Genomic DNA, 24,577 nt, shown 5'->3' with positions numbered 1-24,577 from the left:
TAAATTTTTTTTTTTTTTTTTTTGGCAACCACCATATAAAAAATTAAGTTATCGCAGTTCTACTGCAGAAATACTTTTGCAAATTCACTATTTTTGTAGTCGTTGATATGCTAATGCACTGTACCTTTTGCTTGGTCAATCAATACTAACCACAATAGTTCAACCTGTTTCGATAGATTAATTGTTACATACTGTTGGTTACTTATATATCGTGATAAAATTATTTATGGTTTGTTTGTTTTAATTTCGTAATGGTCTAGATATATATATTTCTTTAGTGCAGACAGAAACGTGAACTACTACAAAAATTTCATAGCCTTAACTTCATGTCGATCGTAGTTATTACAACATGTTACATAATTAGTAATGTGTAATTAACTGTAATACTTTAAAAATGGTGACTAATTGATCAAGTCGGCCAGAAAATACCAAAAAGTCCTCAAAAGTCTGATGTGATCTCGTGCTTTAATTGGATTTTAAAACAATTAAAGAATGTATAGACTGAGAAAAAATATCCGCAGGTGAAAACATAACATACTACTCTTTGAGTCTTTTCAAATAAGCTTTCTCTTTTTTTTTTTTAAACACTTTGTGTTGTTTTTTTTTTGGTTCTTTTTGAATTGAGAAGTCGGCAAACATAAGGTATTGTTGATGGAGAATGAAATTGGAGGGCTGAGACACATGTTGACGACAGTCTTCCTTTCTGGCTTCGCCGGATTCATGGTAGTACCTGTCATTACCGACGTCACCGTTGCTGCCGTGTGCTCCGGTCCAGGCGACTCATGTTCTCTGGCCGTTTACCTCACTGGTTTCCAACAAGTGGTAAAAAACCTTTACTTACACATTTATACACATTTAGTGTCTTCCAAATGTCTGGCTCTAAACTTGAAACTGAGACACTATTGCTCAGATGCATGGGCTTTGAATTTTTTTTCCATCCTAAATATTTTAAAGAATACATATTCTCTTTCATATTTGAAACTAAAGCTTTGACTGGTTTCTTAGGTGCTTATCATAGAGTAATTTTTCTTTCTAAATTGATCTTACTCTGCATTCTTCCATGTTTCACACATCATAAACAAAAAACAAAAAAATATTGGAATAAAAAAATCCAGCTGACAGAGAGTAAAATATCATTTTCGGGTGATAAAAATTAGGAAGGGAAAACTTTTCCCTTAAAGTATTTAAGCAAATTTTATTTAATTACGATTCTTCTCTCATTCAATAATTTTGTTTAGAAGATGTAACACCGTATTATTCAAATTAACATATTACTTTGAAGTATTATCTTACAGAAAGAGACTACATGATTTTTTTTTTTTTTTTTTAACTATTACATGCATGTTATAATGTTGATGACTTTTTTTGTGTGTGCTAATGATGAGAACTAATAAATGAAGGCAATAGGGATGGGGACGATGATAATGATGCCGGTAATTGGAAATCTATCAGACAGATATGGGATCAAAACAATCCTCACACTTCCTATGTGTCTCTCCATTGTTCCTCCTGGTCCGTTTTCTTTTTCTTTTGTTGTCTCTCTTTTGTTTTTGTTTTTGTTTTTGTTACTTTTTATTTGTGGGAGTCACTAACTGACTGACGTAAAGAAAACAACTCACTAACAATATTAACTCGATAAAACAACTCAAAAGTGTATGATATGTGTACGTCAATGTAATATTCTTTAATTGGAAAGCAAAGATGCTTTAACCCCACTTTACCATACGCGCATGCCCCTCTGTATTGTCATTTTCCCCACCACTAGTGTTCACCTCACAAATACCACTAGTTTAAAGCCAACACAAAAAGCAAATCGATCTATAGCGATTTTATCTAACGATTTTTAACTGAATTCAAAATATTTTTTTTCAATCTTAAAATTGAGGAAAAAAAAATATTAGAAGTTAATGGTTTTTTTTTTCTTTTTCTTTTAGACGACATTGGAAGTTAACGGTTTCGAATCAAAATTACAAACAAAGCTTAATCATCTTAAACAATTATGTTTTGTATCTTACACGAAAACAGTTTAGTGGATTTGCGTGATGTTCAATCCTAACGCTCATGAGTCACATAAGTTGCCAGTGCTTTTTGTTCCAATGGTCGCACATTTATCAATTAAAGCTTAAAGCTAAATAATTACAGTTAAGGGCAACAAGTGATGTAACTTAGCATGTACAACCTTTTCTTTCTAAAACTTATTATCTTGCCTACATAACAGATTTAATTTTCTCTAATTATATCTCCCTCTTTCATATATTTAACAAGCTTATATCATCTTCTTGCCTATATATAATCTTTCCACAAGTGAGCCATAAATTAAAGACAAGAATGAATTCAACTATAGATGTGAATGTGATAGATTCGGAGTTCCAACATAATGCATACAAATAGTAGAAGGATGAATGTAAAGTTGAATAAGAAACATAAACATCAAACTAGGAATGGTACTAATTCCTCACACGTGTGACACTTTTTTGACATAATTCTTTTTCAACCAAAGAGGTTAAATAATTCATCTAGCCTTAAAGGGTTAATAGATGACATAATCCTGATCTATAATTTGCCAATTTTTATAGACAAATGTCAAATGCATAACTACTATAGAAAAAACTATTTATTTGCTGTACTAATTACCCAAAGAAAATTGTATTAAGTATGTATGCCATAGGATTTTTCGTCTTACTTTTTATAATACTGTCAAAACAAAATAATTCTAATATTTTATTTTGGCAGTAATTTTAGCGTACAGAAGGGATACAAAATTCTTCTATGTGTTTTATATAAGCAAGATTCTGACCGCTATGGTATGCGAAGGCACTGTTGACTGCCTCGCTTATGCTTATGTGGTACAATTTAATAATTTCTTAGTCGTTATAATAAAATATATAACATTTCTATCAGATTACTTTATTTAACTAAATGAAATAATTCAGGCAGAAAATATTCACGGCAGTAGAAGAATATCAGCATTTGGTATTTTAGCTGGTATCAAAACAATCTCAGGACTTTTCGGAACATTAGTTGCTCGTTTTCTACCCATAGCTTTGGTTTTTCAGGTACTTTTATGTATATTCACTCTATATAAATTAACTCATTAGAATTTTATGTTCTCAAGTAATAATATATTTTTTGGGAGTAATTAGTTTTCTGCTATATCATTTCTCGTTGGTCTGGTGTACATGAGAGTTTTCCTAAAGGAAAGGCTCAACGTTGAAGAAGATGATGATCATAATCATGGTACGCATGATCAAGATGTCGGAAGTTTAGCAGAGCCGATTCTGAACGAGACACCCATTAAAACACGTGTCTTTCACAAGAAGTATTCTTCATTGAAAGATATGATCAGCTTGATGAAGACTAGGTATATTTTATACGCATTTGTACATAATTTACTTACTTCATGCATGTATTCTTATGGTAAATCATGGATATGGGGTTTATTAATGCATGCAGCACCATATTCGTACAAGCATTGGTTGTTACATTCTTCAGCAGTTTCTCAGATAGTGGAATGGAGTCTGCTTTCTTGGTTTAGCTCATATATTATCTACTCTTTATTTTACGTATATTTTTTATATTAATGAACTAATACGTAATAATTTTTTTTTTTTTAACTATGCAGTACTTTTTGAAAGCACGTTTTGGATTTGACAAGAAACAGTTTGCTGATCTCTTGCTGTTGGTTACCATCGTTGGATCTATCTCTCAAGTAAATAGATTACGAGTGATTAGATTTTTTTTGCAATGATTACGAGTGATTATATGAACATAGTATTTATAATTAAATATTGCTTAATGTTTCTCAGCTGTTTGTACTACCAAGATTTGCATCTGCCATTGGAGAACGCAAGCTTTTATCTACAGGACTTTTTATGGAATTCATAAACGTAAGCATAATGTTTTTTCTTACATAAATTTTTATGATTGATACCTTAAATAATTAATTGATCTTTGTTATATAAAAGTATTGACATGGTTCATATTGGGGTTTGGGATGCAGATGGCCATTGTCAGCATTTCTTGGGCACCATGGGTGAGTCAATCATAACTAGGGACCTGATTCAAAGTTCCATATCAATTTGATTTGCTTTTGTTTTTTGTTTTCGATTTCACATGCAGGTTCCATATTTAACCACTATCTTTGTACCTGGAGCCTTGTTTGTGATGCCGTCAGTAAGACATTTTTATTTAATTAGTCATTAACGCTCTAGACTGCTACTTCAATTTTTTGAGTAATCTTACATCGAAATGAAATAAGACCTTTGTGTAATATATAATGTACTAGGAATAGTATATAATATATAATGTACGTGGAATAATATTCAACATCAGAAATAAAATAAGACATAGAGATATTGGCAATGAGAGAGGTCTATATAATAAATATGGACTCATACATGCATCGTCAAATTGGTTTACAATTATAATTCTATAAATTTTAAATTAGTTTAAACATTTTCGGATGCAGGTTTGTGGTATTGCCTCAAGACAGGTCGGACCTGGTGAGCAGGTAAAAGCTAGTAAAGATTGAATACTGGATTTCTTGTATTAGCATTCGAACAAAAACAAAAGAACACAGACTATTATTTGAATTGCTGTAGGGAAAGGTGCAAGGATGCATATCTGGAGTGAGGTCATTTGGCAAAGTCTGTGGGCCATTTGTATTCAGTCCATTGACAGGTTTGTAAGGCCGTAAGAATATAAACTACTACTAAGTTCCATTCATGTCTTTTGACACATTTAAAATATTGGTTTCATGTATATAGCCTTGTTTCTTTCGGAAAATGCACCGTTTTATTTCCCTGGGTTCAGCCTTCTTTGCGTCTCCTTGTCCTCGGTACGTGTGGCTATCTCATCCATCAACAATAACTTTTATTTGATTAATTGTATATGTATTATGATCGACAAAGATGTTTTGCATGCGCAGTTGGTCGGATTCTTTCAAAGTCTATTGATTAAAGATGTTCCTATTCCACCATTGAACAAAGCAATCAGCAAGACCACAGGGGACGAAGTGTGATTACAACAAATCATCAAGTATATAAGAGAAGAGTGTATAGTATGTGATAAAAATTTATATATATGGTAGCTTTGTGTGACACCTTTTAGTAGAAAAATGATGGAACATATAGGGAAAATTTGTTTTTAGAGTTTAGTTATAAAATTAACATATAATAAAACAGTGATATAATATTAGTACGAGTGTCTTACCAAATGCTCTAAATTAGAACAACAACAGATGATGATGATCAATTCGTGGAACGAAAGCTCTAATAACGGAATCAAACAACCACTAGGGCTTGGGTTAGGAAGCGAGAAGAGCAAGAAGACTAAGAAGAAGAAGACTACTACTACGGAGGAGACGAGGAGTCCGGAGAAGAGAACAACAGGTCCGCTGTTGAAGCTTGATTACGACGGCGTTTTAGAAGCTTGGTTAATCTCGCCGTTAAATTCGATAATAGGTCGCCCCAACACTTGATTTTGAGGATTGTTAAGAGCATGGCCATTGCAGATACATCTGTATCTTTTAATAATATTAAAAATAATAGTAACTTATGTTTAGATCTTTAAACCTTTGTTTTTATTTGTTGTCCTTACTCCTTCCATTAGTCATTTTAGGGTGTCTAATTTTTTTTTATTAAAAATGTGTTTAAAGTATATTTTATAGTGTTATAATTGTTTGTTAAAAAATCAAATATATTACATTAAAAACTTTTAAACATATATTACAATCTCAAAAAAAAAAAAAAACTTAAAAGTGAAAACAATAATAATAAAAAAAACCATAGAATGATAGAAACATATGAAAGCATTATAAAAAACGTAATTAGCATCGGTCTAATCTTGAGTTGTGCCAAAGTTATGCCAGATATGTTCAACCAAATCAGCTTTCAGTCGTCGATGTATCGTTGTATCATGAACTTGATTCCAAGCGCCCATCATATTGGTGAGATTATTAATCCTATATGTGGAATATGCTAAATTGACATGTGAAGTGCCGCTTCCTTCTCCTTGATAGAATTCTGCTACATTGTACAGATTGTATCCATCTCATTCATCTTCTACTATCATATTGTGCAATATGATACATGCTCGCATTATCTTTCCTATTTTTGCCTTATCCAAAAAAGTGCAGGATTTATAACAATCGCAAAACGAGCTTGTAAGACTCCAAAAGCACGTTCGACATCTTTTCGGGCAGCTTCTTGACATTGAGGAAATAATGATGCTTTCGGGTCTTGTGGAAGTGAAATTGATTGGATGAATGTTGCCCATTTCGGATATATACCATCAGTGAGGTAGTAAGCCATATTGTAATGTCGTCCATTGACAAAGTAATCTACTCTCGGAGCTCGACCTTCTAAGATGTCATCAAAAACTGGTGAACGGTCAAGAACATTGATATCATTTAAAATATCTGGAGGACCAAAAAATACATGCCAAATCCAGAGATCTTGCGATGCCACAGCCTCTAACACGATTGTAGGTTTTCCAGATCCACGAGAATATTGTCCTTTCCAAGCTGTTGGACAATTCTTCTATTCCCAATGCATACAATCAATGCTTCCTATCATCCCGGGAAATCCGCATGCCTCTCCTTGATTGAGTAATCGTTGGAGATCCTCTGCTGTAGGTCTTCGTAGGTACGTATCCTGAAACAAATATATAATTCCCTCCAAAAAAATTTCCAAGCATAGCATTGGGGTGCTATCTACTAGGCGGAGGTATTCATCCACCACATCAGCTGCACAGCCATATGCCAAAATACGAATCTGTTGTACACTTTTGTAATCCAGACAGACCCAACCTTCTCGTAGCATCTCTTCTTTGTTCGAAATATGGTACTTCATTGGATAGTGCATCAACAATACGATTGAATAATGACTTATTCATTCGAAAACGACGACGGAAACTAGCTTCAGAGTAAGTAGCTTTTTTGCTGAAATAATCATTCCATAAAAGAATATGCCCTTCCTAGCGTTCTCTATCAATAAAAGCTCTTGGCCCCCTTGAAGTAGTTGGCTGTTGTTCATTGCCATACTCATCAATGCAATCTTCAAATAGATTATCAAAGTGTTCATCAAAAAGTTCATCAAATTCATCATCTAAATCTGGAGATGACATGTTCTTTGAAAATTTTTAATTGATGATAAAAAATGTTGTTGCTGTTTGATAAAAAAAAAAATTGTAGCTGTTTGAGAAAGAATTTGGAAAAGAGATTGTTTGCAATTGGGAGCTTATTTGAAATGTGAGAGTTTTTACAATCAAGAGTAGCCGATACATACTTGGTATATATACAAGTTTATTGAACAAATGTGTTCACGGGTTTAGGGAACCTTGTGCGTCCTCACGGGAAAGAAAACGCAGACCGTGATATGTACCACAGACCAGAGACAGTTTTGTTCTCTTGTTCCGACAGTTTTGTTCTCTTGTGCGTCCTCACGGGAAGAGCATGTACGAGAGACCAGACCGTTTCGTTCTCTTGTGTTGACGTGACTTCACAAGGTTCACGGGAAGAACAGTCTGAATATCCCCTGCTGAGGATAAGCAAACAACACATGAGAGAAGAATTAAAAGCAAACAAAAGAAGAGCAGAACCACTTAGCTGTAGTTATAAGAACAGAACCATTGATCTCGGGTTACCTGCATATAAACCGAACCATTTTTCGAATATACAGACCCAAAAATTATAACTACAGCTGTTATAAACAGAACAAAAATTACACATAACCTATCCTGCAAATAAACACCCACACAAGACAAATAACAAATGTGTCGTACGTTGTATAAGTTATTAACTACTCATGTGCTTGTCCTGTTTTCGAGTCAACAACTTGTGTTTAACAAAAAGTGTGTAACTATTACAACTACCTACCAAATTGTGTTTAATTGACACAAAACAAGCTATCAATGTCAACAACAAAGCTAGACTTCAAACAATACTTAAAACATAACCATAACTAAATCAATACCTTCTTATACTACAAACAAGACTTAAAAAATAACCATAACTTAAGCCGCAACTTGTAAAAAGCTTTGTAACGTTACCTTCTCTGAGAAGCAGTGATGGTGGCACCGAGAAGCAGAGGTTGATGTTAAGCTCTGTATCTTCTCTTCTTCCTCCTTTCCTCTTCTCTAGTTCTTTCACTTCATGATAATGGTTGTTATCCTGCATTCACCACTAACCGAATAAATATATAACATATGAGATAACTAGCATATATGGCCTATTATATATCCAAATATACAATCCGGTTAATCATCACCAATATAGATCAATTCATCATAAAATTTCCTTCAAAAGTAAAAAACTTGGAGGAAAACAAGAGAGTTAAATTATAGTTTACCTCCATCTATAGAAGCAGAGTAGATTCCCTTGAGGTAATTGAGGTTATCGGCCATACACGAGACTCCCAATTCGTATGAACATCCATTGCTCCTACAAACAACAAAACAAGTTTGAATATTTTCCGCAAAACTAATCATTGAAACTTAAAAACTAAACAAAACCAACAAAATTGAAAGGGGGGNGGGGGGGGGGGGGGTAAGCAATTGCGATTACCTGTTCTAATTTGGTAGCTGTGAGGGCTCTCTTGTATTTCGCAGCCTTCTCAATATGTCGAAGACTTGGATCGAAGAAGAAGACGATGAGGCGAGATCTCTTTCTCCAGTCTATTCATCAACCGTCGATAACATCTCAGGAAGAAGAAGCGTCGACGCGAGATCAGAACTTCGTGTTTCATCGCTTTGTCGTCACAAGATTTTGATCGATTTTTGTTTCATCGCTTTGTTGGAATCGAAAGAGATAGAAAGAAGAAACTGAGGCCTTGAATGTTTACTAGATTTTGAATGTTTACTAGATTTTAAGTGGTTTTTGGATTCTGATTCTTTGAAAATCTATTTTTTTACCATTCAAAATTTTCAAAAAATAGATTCTCTTAAATTTAGAGAAACTAGTTTTTGGGTGGTTTCTTGCAATTTTAAAGAGAAACTAAAAACCATAATTTATGGTTTTTGTAAAAAATAATTATTTTCAACGAAAACATTTTTAATTTTTGAGTTTTTAATTTTTTATTTATTAATTTTAAATTCAATAGCAAAAACTAAAAATTAAGAAATCAAAAACCAAAATTCAAAATCTAAAATCTAAAAACCAAAAACCATCTAAAAACTAATTACCAATCATGGCCTGAATAAAAGACAAAGAAAAAAATCAAAAAAAAAAAAAAAAAAAATTAAACTCTAGATATGTGACAGGTTGCGGGTCTGGGAGTATCTAAAATACTTTCCGCAGAGACACAGATCTGTGGAATTTCCAGATTAAAACATTATTTTTGAATCACTTAATTATTAAAAATAAGAAATACACCCCCAAAGTATGTACAATGGGAGTGTTCTTAAGGGTCTGATAACCCCAACACTTTCCAAAGTCAAACAAATCTCTAATAAAATTATTCCCTTTCAAAGAAAATTACACTCATGTCTCCCTTAAATAGGAAAGCGTCAATTTCGATACTTCGTTCTCAACATTAATACATACTATAAAAATTGTCAACTGTGATTTGGAAATATTATTTTGCATGCCATCGATTCATGATGGTTTATACATATAACAGCACAAAAATTATTTTAAAGTTTAATAAATGTTAAGTATAAAATGGAAGTCAAAGCCTCATCTTTCTGATAAACATTCTAACAAGTCAAGGAATCAACTACATAACACATAAACACAAAATTTTGAGAAATTTCAAGCTTAGATAAGTCATGGTCATGCGATCACCTTTGCCAAAAAAGAATCTGCTTCTAGCAAGTTCCTGCAACGATCTCAGCTACAAATCTACACAAGAGCAGCCAAAAATAACCCAAAAACTCACTAGAACGCTCAAGAACACTTTCTCTCTTCTCTTTCTCTCAAAAACGGCTAAACTTGACTATTGGCAACAAAAACTCCTTTTAAACTCGACTTCAAGGGTTTTCCTAACCCAAAACGCAACCAAAAGAGCGTTCACTAATGTCGACTCGCAAAAACCGACCTTGCATCGACCGATGCACCTCCCAAACCGGGATTCTGATTTGCGGATGTTACAACTAGTATGAGCTTCAAAAATCAAAAATGGATCGCCATACGATGAGAATGAACGGTCTATTGAAGAAATATCTACTCTTCCATTTGGTACTAATGTTGAGAGTTTGGTGGTTGCTAAAGTTGAGAAATCGAGTCAGGTTCTAAGGGTAATGAGATAGTCACCAAGGAGGTTGAAAAGAAAGATGCACCAATTGTTGATCTTCCTCTTTATAATCCTCCACTTCCATTTCCAAAAATATTTCTTACAAAAGCTAAAAAGAAAGTGCTCTCAAGTTTCAAAGCTAATATGAGTAGATTTGGAGCACATTTGCCTTATGTGGATAGCTTGTCTCAAGTTCCTCTCCATACAGAGTTCATCAAAGCTATTTTAGCAAACCGAGAGAAGGTGGGAGAAATCATGGGAATCTTTGATTCACCAAGTAAACAAGAACCCTAACCAAAATCGCTTTCCAAGCTTGAAGACCCTGGCAGATTCACTATACCTTGCTTACTTGGTGCTTTACAACTTGATGATGCCTTATGTGATTCAGGAGCAAGTATTAATGTGATGTCACTTGAGATGGTAAAGTGTCTTGGCATCAAAGACATGAAGCAGCCCTCTTCTTACATCATGTTTGGAGATGCTTCCTAAAAATCTCCACTTAGTTTGATTGAAAACTATCCACTCAAAGTTGGTGATTGCATAGTTCCAACAAGCTCCCTCTCATTCTAGGAACTCCCTTTCTCAACACTTTAGGGGAAAGCATTGATTTCCCAAATAAGAAAGTGACTCTTCTTCAAGTGAATGCCAACATATCCTATCCTATCAAACCTTCCTCTACAAAGTTTTTTGGAACAATCAATATTGAAGAAGTGACAACTAAGAAAGAGCACGGAGACTTGAATGATCAACATGAAGAGCTCCAAATTGATAAAATGGGGATTAAAGAGACTCTAAAGCGTGATGAGGAAATTTTGGATGGTGAGTGTTTAGACTCTTTATTTGATGACTCAAAGGAGATTCTAGAGAAGATGATTTGGGTCAAGCAAATAAAGCTGTTGACAAGAAGAAAAGGAAGAAGAAACAAATCCACCCTCCCACCATTGTTTCATGTCCTATGACTTTGTGTTTGCATCCCTTGGGGCTTGTTGATACTAGGATTTTGTGTGTCTATCCTAGCAGGTTCAATTAACCTTATGTGTTGTATTATTTAAGGTGTCAATCCAAATGGGATGTTGCTAGCAATCAAGATGCAATCAAGCAATCACAAGTCAGGTCAATTCAAAAGAGTGTTTGTCTAACAATCCTAGAATGATCAGAATGCAAAACGGAAATGAGTTACAAAACTATAAGCGAAAATGTATGACAAGAAGTAAAGATGAGTAAAAAGCAAAAACGATTCTAAGCATGAACTAGAGAGCAGGATCAGAAACGGTCTCAGAAATGCAATATCTATCAAAAAGATAGAAGTCCTAAGGATGAGAGTAATTGATGTCGGATGAGTATCCTAGTCTACAAAGTGTTTAACATGCCACGAGCAAACTATCCCTAAACAATGAACATCAAAACTTAGCTAATCCAACTCTTGACAGAAGCTACTCAGACTCAACCACTTCCAAACCTAGTTCTCGCTAGAGAAACATGATCAAGCAGGCATGACAAACAAGTTCATTCATGTCAACAAACATCCTAGACACCTAATCTCTTAGGCTATGAATGAAAGTCTCTGGCACTAGTTGGTCAGACATTTCATCAAACACCTTTTGGGTGTGGAAATGTCTTGAGCCTAGTTCCAATTGATCAGAGAGAAACTAGTATTTCTAACACTAGTCCAAAAGGGAATCACACGAATCTAAGCTTAAACACCCTACATTCTATGATCATCCACCTAATCTATCCCATCCTCAAGAACTATCACACTACTTGGATCTAGAAATCATCATCAAGGATGTAATCTTAGAAAACATTGAATCAAGCTTCATTAGATAGATAAAAATGTGAAGAACAACTTTGTAGAAGAAATCAAATGTAAGAACTGAATAAACTCAAAGATGTCGGATTACAAAGTCTCAAAACATTTTTGGTGACTAGGTAGAACCTTAAGGAAAATAACAAAACGAGATCAAAGATGTCTTTTCACCAAGACTTAACAAAACGTAGTTTTATAGTCAAAACATGTAAAGCCCTAAAACTTAAAACGACATGGTAAAAAGTCGGTTTGAGAATCTCCTGAAGCGTGTGAGACAGAGCGTCTTCCTTCCTGACATGTGCGATCTAGTCAGTGCACGTCGAGTGGAATGCAATCTCAACGTGGTTCGACCCAGGTGGCTCGACTGATGCGCGGGGAGGCTGGCTCGACTGGTGGCTCGACTGATGCTCGACTGGTGGCTCGAATGATGTCTCGACTGGTGCGTTTCCGACGTCTCCTAGATACCTGAAATAACCCCAATATGCAAGATATATGCAAAGACTACCTAGATATGCATGTTATGCAAAAGAGACCAAAAACAATGAGTTAAGATAACAAAATGAATAACAAATGCATGATGAAAGAGTATAAAATATATACATATCACTTGTTGATGGAGCAATAGAGTACAAAGTGAAGCACAAAAATCCTTCTTCACCCTTTCCAAGTGTCAAAGCCAGGCTAGATCCCAAGTATCAATATGACAAAGATAAGCTTCATGACCCTCTCTCAAGAGTCATTACTATCAACTTTCACTCTCTTTTGACCAGTTCAACAGGATTTCAAGGGAGCATTAAAGCTCCTCCTCTCACTCCATTCCCTAAGGTTTATCCATTGTATATACCATTTGCGTCTTGTTTTCTTTATTTCCGTTAGTCTTTCTCTTGGACTTATCTCACACTGACAGAGTGTAAATTAATTTTGGGGGAGGGATTAACCATCTAATGTTGTGTTTCATTTAGATTTTCATATTTTGTGTGATGCATTGTTAATAGCTATGTTTTGAGAAAAAAAAAAATTTTGAAAAGTTTTAAGAAAACAAATGCATGTAGTTTTGCATATTCATTCTTGTGTTTAGGGTTGAGTCTAGAAGCATTTAGCATACATCTGCATTTGGGATGATCATGAAATTGCATTGTTAGCAGTAGAGTCTTAGGATTGAACCCACAACCCTCATTTACAGTTCACTGGTGCTTTATGAATCTTTGGTAAAAAATGAAGAATCTAAGTTTCAAGCATTGTGTCACTTGAAAGCACTTTCTTCTTGTGTAAAGCTTGTATGATCATTGCTGCATCTAGTGGCGGATGCAGAATTATTTTATGTATGGGGCACAAAACACATTATAATTAATAATACTAATTTTATGTTATAAAATATTAAATAAATAAATACTTTTTACATCAAAATAATATACATTTTAATAACATTATTTTAATAACTTTTTACATCAAAATAATAGATATCTAACCATATCACACAAATTTTATTTAAAAAAATAAATAAATGAACTATAAAGATATAATATAGTTTAATGTTACTAATTTAGTTGATTTACTTACAGTTTTCAGTAAGCTATTGATAAGTATTAGAGATACAGACTTGTAAAGATCAGAAAGTTATGAAAATACTTCTTTTCTTAATGAGATATCGGAATACAAGCTTGAGAGAACTTACGGATTCTCTCCCTCCCCCTTACAAGATTGATCCAGAATCTAGATAACCCTCTCACCCTTCCTTACCTCCTACTTTATACTACTCTTGTCTTATTCTCCCTAAGAGCCGTTGTGACCTAAAGCAATGGATAAGCCAGCTCACACTAATGACTCATTACCTTACTACGGTTACTTTATTTTTAACCATGGTGAACAGTACTAAACTGGCAGTCTTAAACCTGATCCATTTAGTCAAACCCTGACACCTCATCCCCTCTAGATCCTTCCTCACTTGTTGGATCTGTCTTGGGCCTTGAGCCTTCTATGAAATTGGTACCTTGTTGGTGACTGCCTTGCTTCATACGTATCATTACTCCCCCTTCGACTACAACCTTGTCCTCAAGGTTGAACTTTGGAAGCTGTCCCTTGATAGTGGTGACCCATTCCCAAGAGTTCTCGTAGTTGGGAAGTCCCTTCCACTTGATGAGCACTTCTGACTGTCCGTTGACAGGATTCTTGCGAGTTCCCACGACGGACTCGGGTTCAGCGTGGAGGAATCCTTCTTCGGTTATCTATGCAAGAATGGAAGCCGTTACTGGAAACTCGCCCACTGCTCGCTTCAACTGAGATAGGGTCCATAATACAGAGTCGACAGCTTCTCATTAACATGCCTTGCCAAAGAACGATGCTGATATGGACGCATTTTCAGGTAAACAAGTTCTCCAACTTCGAACTCTATCTCTTTCCTGTGTCCATCAGCCCTCTTCTTCATTCGTTGTTGAGCCTTGTGATACTGTGACTTGATCACTGTCAATACTGCATCTCTCTCTTGCAGAAGCTTCTCCAAATCGGCATTGACTGTCGAACCATTTTCATAATTGATTACTGTTGAGGGTTCTCTGCCATAGACTGCTTGGTAGGGAGACATCCCAATGGTTGTGTGGAAGTACATGTTGTAGCAATATTCTGCCCAAGGTAGGTATTGAGCCCACGTCCTTAAGTATGTCTCCAACTCCTGTTAGTCACCTCTGTTTGGCCATCGGTTTGGGGGTGATATGCTGTGCTAAAGCAAAGTTTGGTCTAGTACAGCTTAAACATTCCTTCCAAAATAGACTGGTAAATACCTTGTTTCTGTCTGATACAATGGAGCGATGAAACCCGTGTAGCTTGATGATCTCCTGGACGAACAAGGTGGTGACGTCAGTTGCTGAGAAAGGATGTTTTAATCCAAGAAATAGGGCATACTTTGACAATCTGTCCACTACCACCAAGATAGCGTTGTTCCCTCCAGATTTGGGAAGGCCCTCTACGAAATCCGTGGACAAATCTTGCCAAATCTTATCTGGTACTGGCTGTGGTTGCAGTAGTCCTCCAGGAGCCAAGGTTGAGTACTTATACCTTTGGCAAACTTGACAAGCCGCAACGTACTGTCTGATATCTTGCATCATGCCCGACCAATGAAACAAGTCTCCAATTCGATTTTGATTCTTATGCACCCCTCCATGTCCTCCCATTTTCCAATCATGGAACTCCTTCAAAATCAATCTGATCACTGAGACATCCTTGGAATGACCAACTTTCCTTGTCTCAGCAAAAGTCCATTCACCAGTGAAAAGTCTGGATGAGACTGGTTATCCTTAACGAGGTCTCGAATGATCACCTGAAGCTCTTCATCTTTGTCAACCTCCGAACAGATTTCCTCCAACTTAATGGCTGTAGGTATCTAGAGGGCAAAGAATGTGGCTACCACTTCTTTGCGTGACAAGGCATCTGCTGCTTTGTTTTCCAATCCCGGTTTGTACTGAATGTCAAAGTTGAACCCCAACAGCTTGGTGAGCCAACTTTGGTAGTCCATATTGATCTCCCTCTGCTCCAGTTGAAACTTAAGGCTCTTTTGATCCGTTCGCACTATGAACTTCCTCCCCAACAAGTAGTGCCTCCACTTCTGGATTGCAAATACTCTTGCCATGAGTTCCCTCTCATACACTGATTTGAGTCGCTGTCGGTCCGTCAGAGAGTGGCTGTAGAAAGCAAGTGGTCTCTCCTTCTGCATCAGGACTGCTCCCAACCCGGTTCCAGATGCATCGGATTCTACCACAAAAATCTCTGACAAATCGGGCAATGCCAAGACTGGAACAGTGATCATTGCTGTCTTGAGCTTGAAGAATGCCTCTCTTGCCTTGTCTGACCACGCAAACTTATCCTTTCTGAGCATTTCTGTTAAAGGACGGGCAATCTCTCCATATCCCAATACAAACTTGCGGTAGTAGCCCATCAAACCCAAGAATCCTATTAATGCTTTGATGTTACTTGGCTCTTCCCACTCCGTCATAGCTCTTATTTTGTTGGGATCCGCAGCTACCCCTTCTACTGATATCACATGACCCAGGTACTCAATCTGTTGGCTTCCAAACTGGCACTTATTCTGGTTAGCATATAGTTGGTGTTGTTGCAGGACCTCCAGTACCTTCCTAAGATGCTCTTGGTGTTCAGCCTTTGACTTACTGTAGATCAGAATGTCATCGAAGAACATGAGTACAAACTTTCTCAAAAATGGTCTGTATACATCAATCATCATAGACTGGAAGGTTGCAGGGGCGTTGGTTAGGCCGAAAGGCATAACCAGGAACTCATAGTGCTCGTCGTGAGAGCGGAATGCTGTCTTGTGCACATCTTCTGACTTCACCAGTATTTGATGATACCCTGACCTCAGGTCGAGCTTGGAGAAGATTAGTGCCCCTTGCAGTTCATCTAGGAGTTGTTCTATCATTGGAATGGGATAACTGTCTGGTACCGTGGCTTTATTGAGAGCACGATAATCCACACAGAACCTCCAGCTTCCGTCCTTCTTCTTCACCAAGGGAACCGGACTGGAAAAAGGGATATTGTTCTCCCTGATGATCCCTGCTGACAACATGTTGGAAATCTGCTTCTCTATCTCTTCCTTTTGGGCATGAGGGTACCTAAACGGACACATGTTTACCGATTCAACGTCTGATTTCAGCTTAATGGCGTGCTCTTTACCCCTCGAGGGAGGCAGTCCTTTTGGTTCTTCGAATACCACTCCAAATTCCCCCAAGAGCTGGACAAATTCCTCAGGACATGTGAGGATGGACTCGCCTCCTTCCTTTTGTAGTCCTGCGTACTCCACCAAGAATCCTTCGCCTTCCAACTTGAGGATCCTCCAGAAAGCTTTCAGAGATATAGCCATGTTAGACAGACTACTATCTCCCGTAAAGTGACTGTTTTTCCTTTTACCCAGAAAGACATTACTTGCTCTTTCCAATTCACTCTTGTGTCTCCCAACGTCTCCAACCACTTCATTCCTAAGATTACGTCTACTCCTCATAACTCCAATAATAAGAAACTTGTAACTAAGGTATACCCAGGGATTTCTAATGCTACTTCCTGACAGATCCTTGTTCCATGGACTACGATACCTGTCCCCATGCGTATCTCGTACTCCTGAGTCCCTTGCAAACCGATATTTAGCTTGTGGACCAATCGACTCGAGAGGAAATTGTGAGAAGCTCCACTATCGATTAGAATAGTCACATCCTCCTTCTGAATCAGTCCTCGCAGTTTCATGGTACGCGGCGAAGAGATTCCTGCCGCTGAGCCCAACGAGAGAACGGCGCACTCCGCTACCTCCCCTATCACCGCGTCGAACGTTTCTTCTTCAACATCGTAGAAACACTCCGCATCTCCTGCTTCCTCGCTTACCACCATCACTTTCAACTCCTTCATCCTACACTGATGGACCGCGTGGAACCGCTCATCACATCGAAAGCAAAGCCCCTTCTCTCTTCTCTCATTTTCCTTCGAGTCAGTCAGCCGCCGATAAGGAAATCGCCTTCCTTCACCAGTTTTGGTTTGATTAGGTTTTAGGTTCGTAGTTTGTTGAGACGACGATGTTTGTTTGTCTCTGGTGTTGTTAAATTTTTGTGTGGACGAAACTACCCCTTCGTTGCCCTGTTGACCTCCACTCGGGTGTTGACTGCCACGGATGAACCCCTCACCACTAGATCTTGTTAGCGTCACACCATCGTTTATCGAGGAGACTTCTGATGAAGACTCTCCGTACCACCCCTCTACCTTCCTGGAGAGACTCATCATTTTTTTTAAAGTTCTGGGCTCAAACATCTTCACCCCTACTCTGATTTTTGGCTTAAGAACAATCATAAAAGCTAACTCCAAAACTTTCTCGGAAACCTCCGGGGCGTTTGTAGCCAAAGCGATGAAATCCTTACAGTAGTGCTTGGTGTCGTTCTGACGCAAGAGCAGCAACCTTCCGCCGGCCGTTAGGCCATGAGACACGGCAAAGTCATCTAACACCCTTTCCTTCATCTGTTCCCACCCCGTCAAAGGGTTTCGGTCGCGTTCCAACTGGTACCAGGTTAGCGCCTCGCCGTTGAAACACATACGCACCGCCTTCAGTTTCTCTTCCTCCGAGAACTCCTCCATTTCGAAATACTGCTCCACTCGTTGTATCCACACTTCCGCGTTTTCTCCATCAAACAGGGGAATCTCGATTTTTCTCGTCAACGGATCCCCTATTTCTGGAACGTCGCCCCTCGTCTCTTGCATAACGGTTGTCGGTGTTTGACTGGGTGTGAAGACGCGGTGGGCAACATCAGTGGTGTTGGTATTGACTTCAGGAGGTGGTGTGTCTCTTTCTTCTCCAAATAGGCATTTCTGGATAACTCTAAGACGTCCAACTTCCCCATTTGCTTCTCCATGACGTCCAGCTTCTCCATTTGTTTCCTTGTTTCCTTGACCTCGGTTTCTATTTCTGAGATCTTGCTGACATCGCGTTGGAGGTGCTCAACTGCCTTCTGTAGCTCCTCCATTTTCTTTATCCTGGTTTGTCCTCCCAAGATTGAGCAGCTCTGATACCAATTTGATAAGTATTAGAGATATAAACTTCTAAAGATCAGAAAGTTATGAAAATACTTCTTTTATTAATGAGATATCGGAATACAAGCTTGAGAGAACTTACGGATTCTCTTCCTCCCCCTTACAAGATTGATCCAGAATCTAGATAACCCTCTTACCCTTCCTTACCTCCTACTTTATACTACTCTTGTCTTATTCTCCCCAAGAGCTGTTGTGACCTAAAGCAATGGATACGTCAGCTCACACTAATGATCCATTACCTTACCACGGTTACTTTATTCTTGAACATGGTGAACAGTACTAAGCTGGCAGTCTTAACCTGATCCATTTAGTCAAACCCTGACACCTCATCCCCTCTAGATCCTTCCTCACTTGTTGGATCTGTCTTGGGCCTTGAGCCTTCTATGAAACTGGTACCTTGTTGGTGACTGCCTTGCTTCATACATATCAGCTATATGTATACTATACAATATTAATATATGAGCTTAAATTTGTTAAACTTAAGCTGGAAATAAGAAAATAAAATATAGCTGGAAGCCCATAATTTTATTTAAGGAAAAAAGTGAAAAAAATAAAGAAAACATACCGAATGTAATTATAACTTCAAGTGTTCAAACGACATATTCGAACCTACAACCAAAACATTTCATAAGGTGTCAATTATCCAACCGAGCCAAAGAGTTATGTGCCATACTTACTAGCAAAATTTAAAAAATCAGTGTAGGGCATTGGTTGCATCTCTCTATTATTTGGACTTTAATTTGATCTTTAAAATATCTTGCATATGGACTATGAATGTTGTTAAAAAGAAAGAGGACTATGAATTCTAGCTCATGGAACCTTCATTTAGGTTAACAATCTCTTTTTGACACTCTATTTTAATTAACCATCTTGCCATACGTATGAACCCCAACCTTTTCTTTCAAGCCTTATATTGATTTTTTGATTGAGACTTCTTTGTTGATAATGCTATAGGTTGTGAAATCTTGAGAGTATTGAGAACGACAAAGAACTGGCTCTTTTTTTTATCTAGGTTTGGAATCATAAGAAGTAGCTAATGAGACTGGTTTTGAAAGAAATAGGTGGTTAGAATGTTGATTTGGGTTCAGGTTTCGGAAAGAGAATAAGAAGGGAAAGAAATGTTTACTTGTTCAAAAGAAAAGAAAAAAAAAGTCTTTAAGGTTAAGTTTGGTAAAAAAAACTCTTAAGTCTCAAAGAAAAGGGACATAAAGTCTTCTTATAGTCTCCTAGAATCAAAAAGAAAAAAAAAAAAAAAAAGAGAAAGAAAAGTCAAATAAGATTAGGAGTTTAGCAAATAAAGAATGAAAAAAAAAAGGAGCTAATGTTTAAAATAAAGAGTAGCCTTAGAGATATACAAAGAGAATAAGGCCAGAAGTTACAAAAGGAGAGCTTAAAGTCTAGTTTTTGGGTTGAAGAGAAAGAAAAGAAGGATGAAAAAATGGTAGAAAAGCTTCTAGGTGGGTAGAACATCAAGAGCTAAGCTTTGTATGCGCAAATTGTTCTCAATCTTAGATTGGTTTCACAACTGTCGAGTATTCTCTCTTGTTTGAGAGTAAACCACCTAAAAACACCTTTGTCAACTCACTTTAAAAAGTCTTCTTCTTAAACCAATTGAGCTTAATTTGTTTTACATTTGCAAGATTGCACCAAACACTTTAATGAATGTGAAAGAGATGTTCAATAAGATTGCAAGTCTTTGCCAATAGGTAGAAGGTGAACTAGAGTGGTGCATTGTGATAAGTTTAGAAAAATATTTGTAAGCACTTTGATTTATCTTAGCACCGTTGAATTGCACTTAAGGATTGTGGTTTGAATCCTTTGTCTCTTGCTCTTAGGTTCTGAGTCCCATTTCTAAACCTCTCTCCCTTGTTTTCTACTTAACTTTCGCTAGAGGATTAGCAAAAGATAAGTTTTGGGGAGTTGATATCTTGTGTTTTTATGTGACTTTAGAGATTAATTCTTCATTGTTTTGTGCATATTCATGAGCATTAAAGTTGTTTAGGTTGCGTTTTGCATCAAGTTTTTTTATCTCGGGTGTTGGAGTGGAGATGTACAAGGAAAGAGTGATTTGGAGCCAAATAGATCAAGAAATGAGAAGAAAAGGGAAGAGGAGGCATGTTTCTTGACCGGATCCGACCGGTTCATTTTTAACTCTCTATATAAGTACATTAAACCTATTCTAGAGATCTTAGCTTTGTTTATGTAAGTTTTTAAGGTTCTTAAGTTTGTTGGATCCCTTGTTTATTTTGAAGTTCTGAATAGTGATTTCTTTTTATTTTCTCTAATCTACAGTCTCTAACTATGATTTCACAAAGATTAAACCTCTACCTTTGTGTGATCATAACCATGAGTGAGTAGATCTCTTAGAGCTTTGGGCTTGATAGATTAGCGAGATAGATGATTGATCTTTGATGTTTAAGGCTTTATTTGCATGAATCCTTTCTTGTTCAGTGATTTTAATGCTAGATAGCCATGATCAAGCTTGAATCTAGACATTAGGATTTCCATGTCTAGAAAGTCTTTGATGAAATTCCTGAATCAAACTTTTCAAAAGCTTTACATTCCTAACCAATGGAAATTGATGATAAGGGTGTTTAGTGGTAATTAGACTTGATTATAAAGCATGTTCATATAGTGATAGCCTTTGGAAATTATTGATTATTACTTGATTAGCATAGAATCTCTATCTTAGTGTGTTATTTCATTGCAAGTTCGTGGTTCGATAAAGTAATTGATAAAAAGATACTACATCAAAAGGCAAAAGCATGTTAAGATGGACTTTGTACAAATGAAAAGGAAAAAAAGTTAAAATAAAACAAGGAGGTGTCTCTAAATAATTGGCTTCATTTTTTCTTTCTAGCAACAAGGACCGCAAGAGGAAGTGTCTCTAAATAATTGGCTTCATTTCCGAACACTGGTCCCAAGTTTTATGTTGTATCTAAGCGTTAGACTCCAACCACTTGGACTAGATCAGACTTGGTCATTGGCTTTCATTTATTGTGATTTTTTATTTCGGATATGCAGAACCTTTTTTCATATTTGCTTTAATTTGTGTAGATAATATGCAGCAATCGAATTAGATTCTACTTTATATGTTCCATTTAATTCTATAAGAAAATAAGTTGACAAATCTATAAACAGCTTTTGTGTTGAGAATCACATATTACTGCGTTGTCAGATTGCGACGATACAAGAATTTAATCATACAGTAGATGGTTTTGTAGTGGACAAACCTTTTCGATGGATTTTGTAGTCTTACAAAAAAAATTGTAACGCGGACAAATTTCAATATATAAGTGACAGTGACTAGTAGCTATGTGTGATGGATACTCAATTCATAAAAGCATTTTTCTTTTTTTCTTTTGTGTGGTACAAAATCAAAATCCAAACAAAATTCTAAACACTTTGTGTTGTTTTTTTTTTCTCTCTCTCTCAATCGAGAAGTCGGCAAACATAAGGTATTAGGTGATGGAGAATGAAATTGGAGGGCTGAGGCACATATTGATGACGGTCTTCCTTTCTGGCTTCGCCGAGTTCATGGTAATACCTGTGGTTACCGACGTTGCCGTCGCTGCCGTGTGCTCCGGTCCAGGCGACTCATGTTCTCTGGCCGTTTACCTCACTGGTTTCCAACAAGTGGTACCAACCTTTACATACACATTTATACTTCCTTTAGTCTCTCTCCTTTGATCTTCATTTTCTTGATTGTTAAATTGAAGTTGAGAAGATGCATCGGCTTTGAGTTTTTTTCATCCTAAATATTTTTAAAGAATATATTCTCTTTCATATTTCAAACTATAGCTTAGTAACTTGTAATAAAGTAGTTTTTTTTTTTCTAATTTGAGTTTATTCAGCATTCTTCCATGTTTTCACGTATCATAATAATTCTTTTTTGAAAAAGAGTAAAAATAATGATTTTTGTGGTAATAACGATTCTTCTATCTTTAACTAAGTTGTTTATACAAAAAGTAACACCATGTTATTCAAATTAAGAATCATTATATGTAATTAATATGATTTTTTTTTCTAAAAAAGAAAACTCTTTCCAAAAGAGATCAATAATTTTTTTCTTGTAACTATTTGTACATGTTATAATCTTGATGACCTTTTTTATGTGCGCTAATGATGAGAACTACTATCAAATGAAGACAATAGGGATTGGGACAATGATAATGATGCCGGTAATTGGGAATCTATCAGACAGATATGGGATTAAAACAATCCTCACAGTTCCTATGTGTCTCTCCATTATTCCTCCTGGTCCGTTTTTTTTTCTTTGGTCTCTATTTTATTTTTGTTTTTGTTACATATCATTTGGTCACTAACTGACTGACGCAAAGAAAATAACGCACTAAATATATTAACTCAATAAAACCAACACCAAAAGAATAAGATATGTGTACGTCAATGTATTATACTGTATATTCTTTAATTATATGGACAATATTACGTGGACGTAAAGAAGCTTTACACCCCACTTCAATACACGTACATGGCCAATACACGTACACGTAATGTTTTTTTTTCAGTCTTAGTTAACTACCAAAAGGTTTTGAATCGCAATTACAAGCAAAGGCTTAATTATTTTACACGAAAACAGTTTAGAGGATTTCTTTCGCACGTTCATTCCTCACACACTCACTACTCACATAAGTTGCATTCCTGGACATGTTTTTTGTTCCAATGGTCGCACAATTATCAATTAAACCTTAGAATAAAAAAATTGAAAATAAATAAAGGGCAACAAGTGATGCGATTTAGTAAGTACATTTTATTTTGTTCCAAAACTTATTATCTGCCTACATAGCAAAATTTATTTTACCTTGTATCTCCCTCTGTCATGTAAAAAAAAAAACTTGTAGTATTATCTTGCCTGCAATCTTTCACAGCTGAGCCATAAATTAAAGACAAGAGAATTATAATTATCTTGCCAAATAAATTAACTATTCCAAAATATTAACCCAAAAAAAATAACTATTCCAAATATTTGACAAAAAAAAAAATTACTATTCCATTGTTTGATTCTTACTTTATAGAATAATAATGTCTCATATTATCAAAAGAAAATAATGTTATTGTTTGATTTTGGCAGTAATTTTAGGGTACAGAAGGGATACAAATTTCTTCTATGTGTATTATATAAGCAAGATTCTAACCTCTATGGTATGCCAAGGCACCGTCGCCGTCCTCGCTTATGCTTATGTGGTACATTTTAATAAATTATCGTCGTTTTATAATAAAATACTGTTATCTAATTTTTTTATCAGGTTACTTCAAATAAAATTCATTTTGAGGAAATTTTGTTTGTTCAGGCAGAAAATATTAACGGCAGTAATGGCAGTGCAAGAACATCAGCATTTGGTATTTTAACTGGTATCCAAACAATCGCAGGACTTTTCGGAGCACTAGTTGCTCGTTTTCTACCCATATCTTTGAATTTTCAGGTATTTTTATCATCACTATACATTTTTTGCTTTGATTTTTTTTGTTGGTTTATATCACTATACATTAATTCATTAGAATGTTAAATTCTCATGTGATCCAAAGTCTAAGGTGTTTTTTTTTTTTGGGAGTAATAAGGTTTCTGCCATAACATTTCTCGTTAGTCTGGTGTACATGAGAGTTTTCCTAAAGGAAAGGCTAAACGATAATGAAGATGATGATCATCATGATGGTACATGTCATCACGATGATCATGATAGTAACAATGTCGGAATGTTAGGAGAGCCGATCCTGAACAGCGTACCCATTAAAACACGTGTCTTTCACAAGAAGTATTCTTCATTGAAAGATATGATCAGCTTGATGAAGACTAGGTATATTTTATACATATTTATGTACTTCATGCATGTATATTATTATTGTGAATGATTCTATATGGGTTTTATTAATGCATGCAGCACCATATTCGTACAAGCATTGGTTATTACATTCTTCAGCAGTTTCTCAGAGAGTGGACTGGAGTCTGCTT

At 36.1% G+C, this 24,577-nt stretch overlaps 2 protein-coding genes and 1 long non-coding RNA gene across 8 annotated transcripts in view; 2 read left to right on the top strand and 1 right to left on the bottom strand.

The window, feature by feature from the left end:
• Window positions 513-5,196, top strand: LOC104791560 (multidrug resistance protein 2-like). Of its 3 annotated transcripts, none has more exons than XM_010517480.1 (14): window positions 513-822; window positions 1,401-1,512; window positions 2,734-2,846; window positions 2,934-3,056; window positions 3,144-3,361; window positions 3,454-3,529; window positions 3,623-3,709; window positions 3,807-3,887; window positions 4,001-4,033; window positions 4,120-4,173; window positions 4,469-4,510; window positions 4,602-4,680; window positions 4,767-4,837; window positions 4,928-5,196. In XM_010517480.1, exons 1-14 carry the CDS (start codon window positions 652-654, stop codon window positions 5,018-5,020), a joined length of 1,353 nt encoding a protein of 450 aa, XP_010515782.1. In that variant the 5' UTR covers window positions 513-651; the 3' UTR covers window positions 5,021-5,196. The 3 variants fall into 3 exon arrangements, with proteins under 3 accessions (XP_010515782.1, XP_010515798.1, XP_010515790.1); XM_010517488.2 differs by having other exon boundaries at window positions 681-822; window positions 1,408-1,512; XM_010517496.1 differs by lacking the exon at window positions 4,928-5,196 and having other exon boundaries at window positions 4,120-4,169.
• On the bottom strand, window positions 7,208-9,019 carry LOC104791547. Of its 4 annotated transcripts, none has more exons than XR_768923.2 (4): window positions 8,564-9,014; window positions 8,349-8,440; window positions 8,050-8,170; window positions 7,208-7,538 (listed from the first exon to the last, which is right to left on the bottom strand). It is a non-coding gene; the product is annotated as an uncharacterized LOC104791547 (long non-coding RNA). The 4 variants fall into 4 exon arrangements; XR_768922.2 differs by having other exon boundaries at window positions 7,208-7,535; window positions 8,564-9,013; XR_002032941.1 differs by having other exon boundaries at window positions 7,208-8,182; window positions 8,564-9,019.
• Window positions 21,965-24,577, top strand: part of LOC104791538 (multidrug resistance protein 2-like) — a 4,830-nt gene continuing 2,217 nt past the window's right edge. Inside the window, exons 1-6 of the mRNA XM_010517456.2 lie at window positions 21,965-22,245; window positions 22,755-22,866; window positions 23,699-23,811; window positions 23,919-24,050; window positions 24,187-24,422; window positions 24,507-24,574. Of these exons, the coding sequence (XP_010515758.1) occupies window positions 22,075-22,245; window positions 22,755-22,866; window positions 23,699-23,811; window positions 23,919-24,050; window positions 24,187-24,422; window positions 24,507-24,574 (832 nt within the window). The 5' untranslated portion in view covers window positions 21,965-22,074. The remainder of the gene's footprint in view (window positions 22,246-22,754; window positions 22,867-23,698; window positions 23,812-23,918; window positions 24,051-24,186; window positions 24,423-24,506; window positions 24,575-24,577) is intronic.

The sequence above is a fragment of the Camelina sativa genome, chromosome 1 (assembly GCF_000633955.1).
Source record: "Camelina sativa cultivar DH55 chromosome 1, Cs, whole genome shotgun sequence".
Lineage (NCBI taxonomy): Eukaryota > Viridiplantae > Streptophyta > Magnoliopsida > Brassicales > Brassicaceae > Camelina > Camelina sativa.
This window is presented reverse-complemented; position numbering and strand designations above follow the sequence as displayed.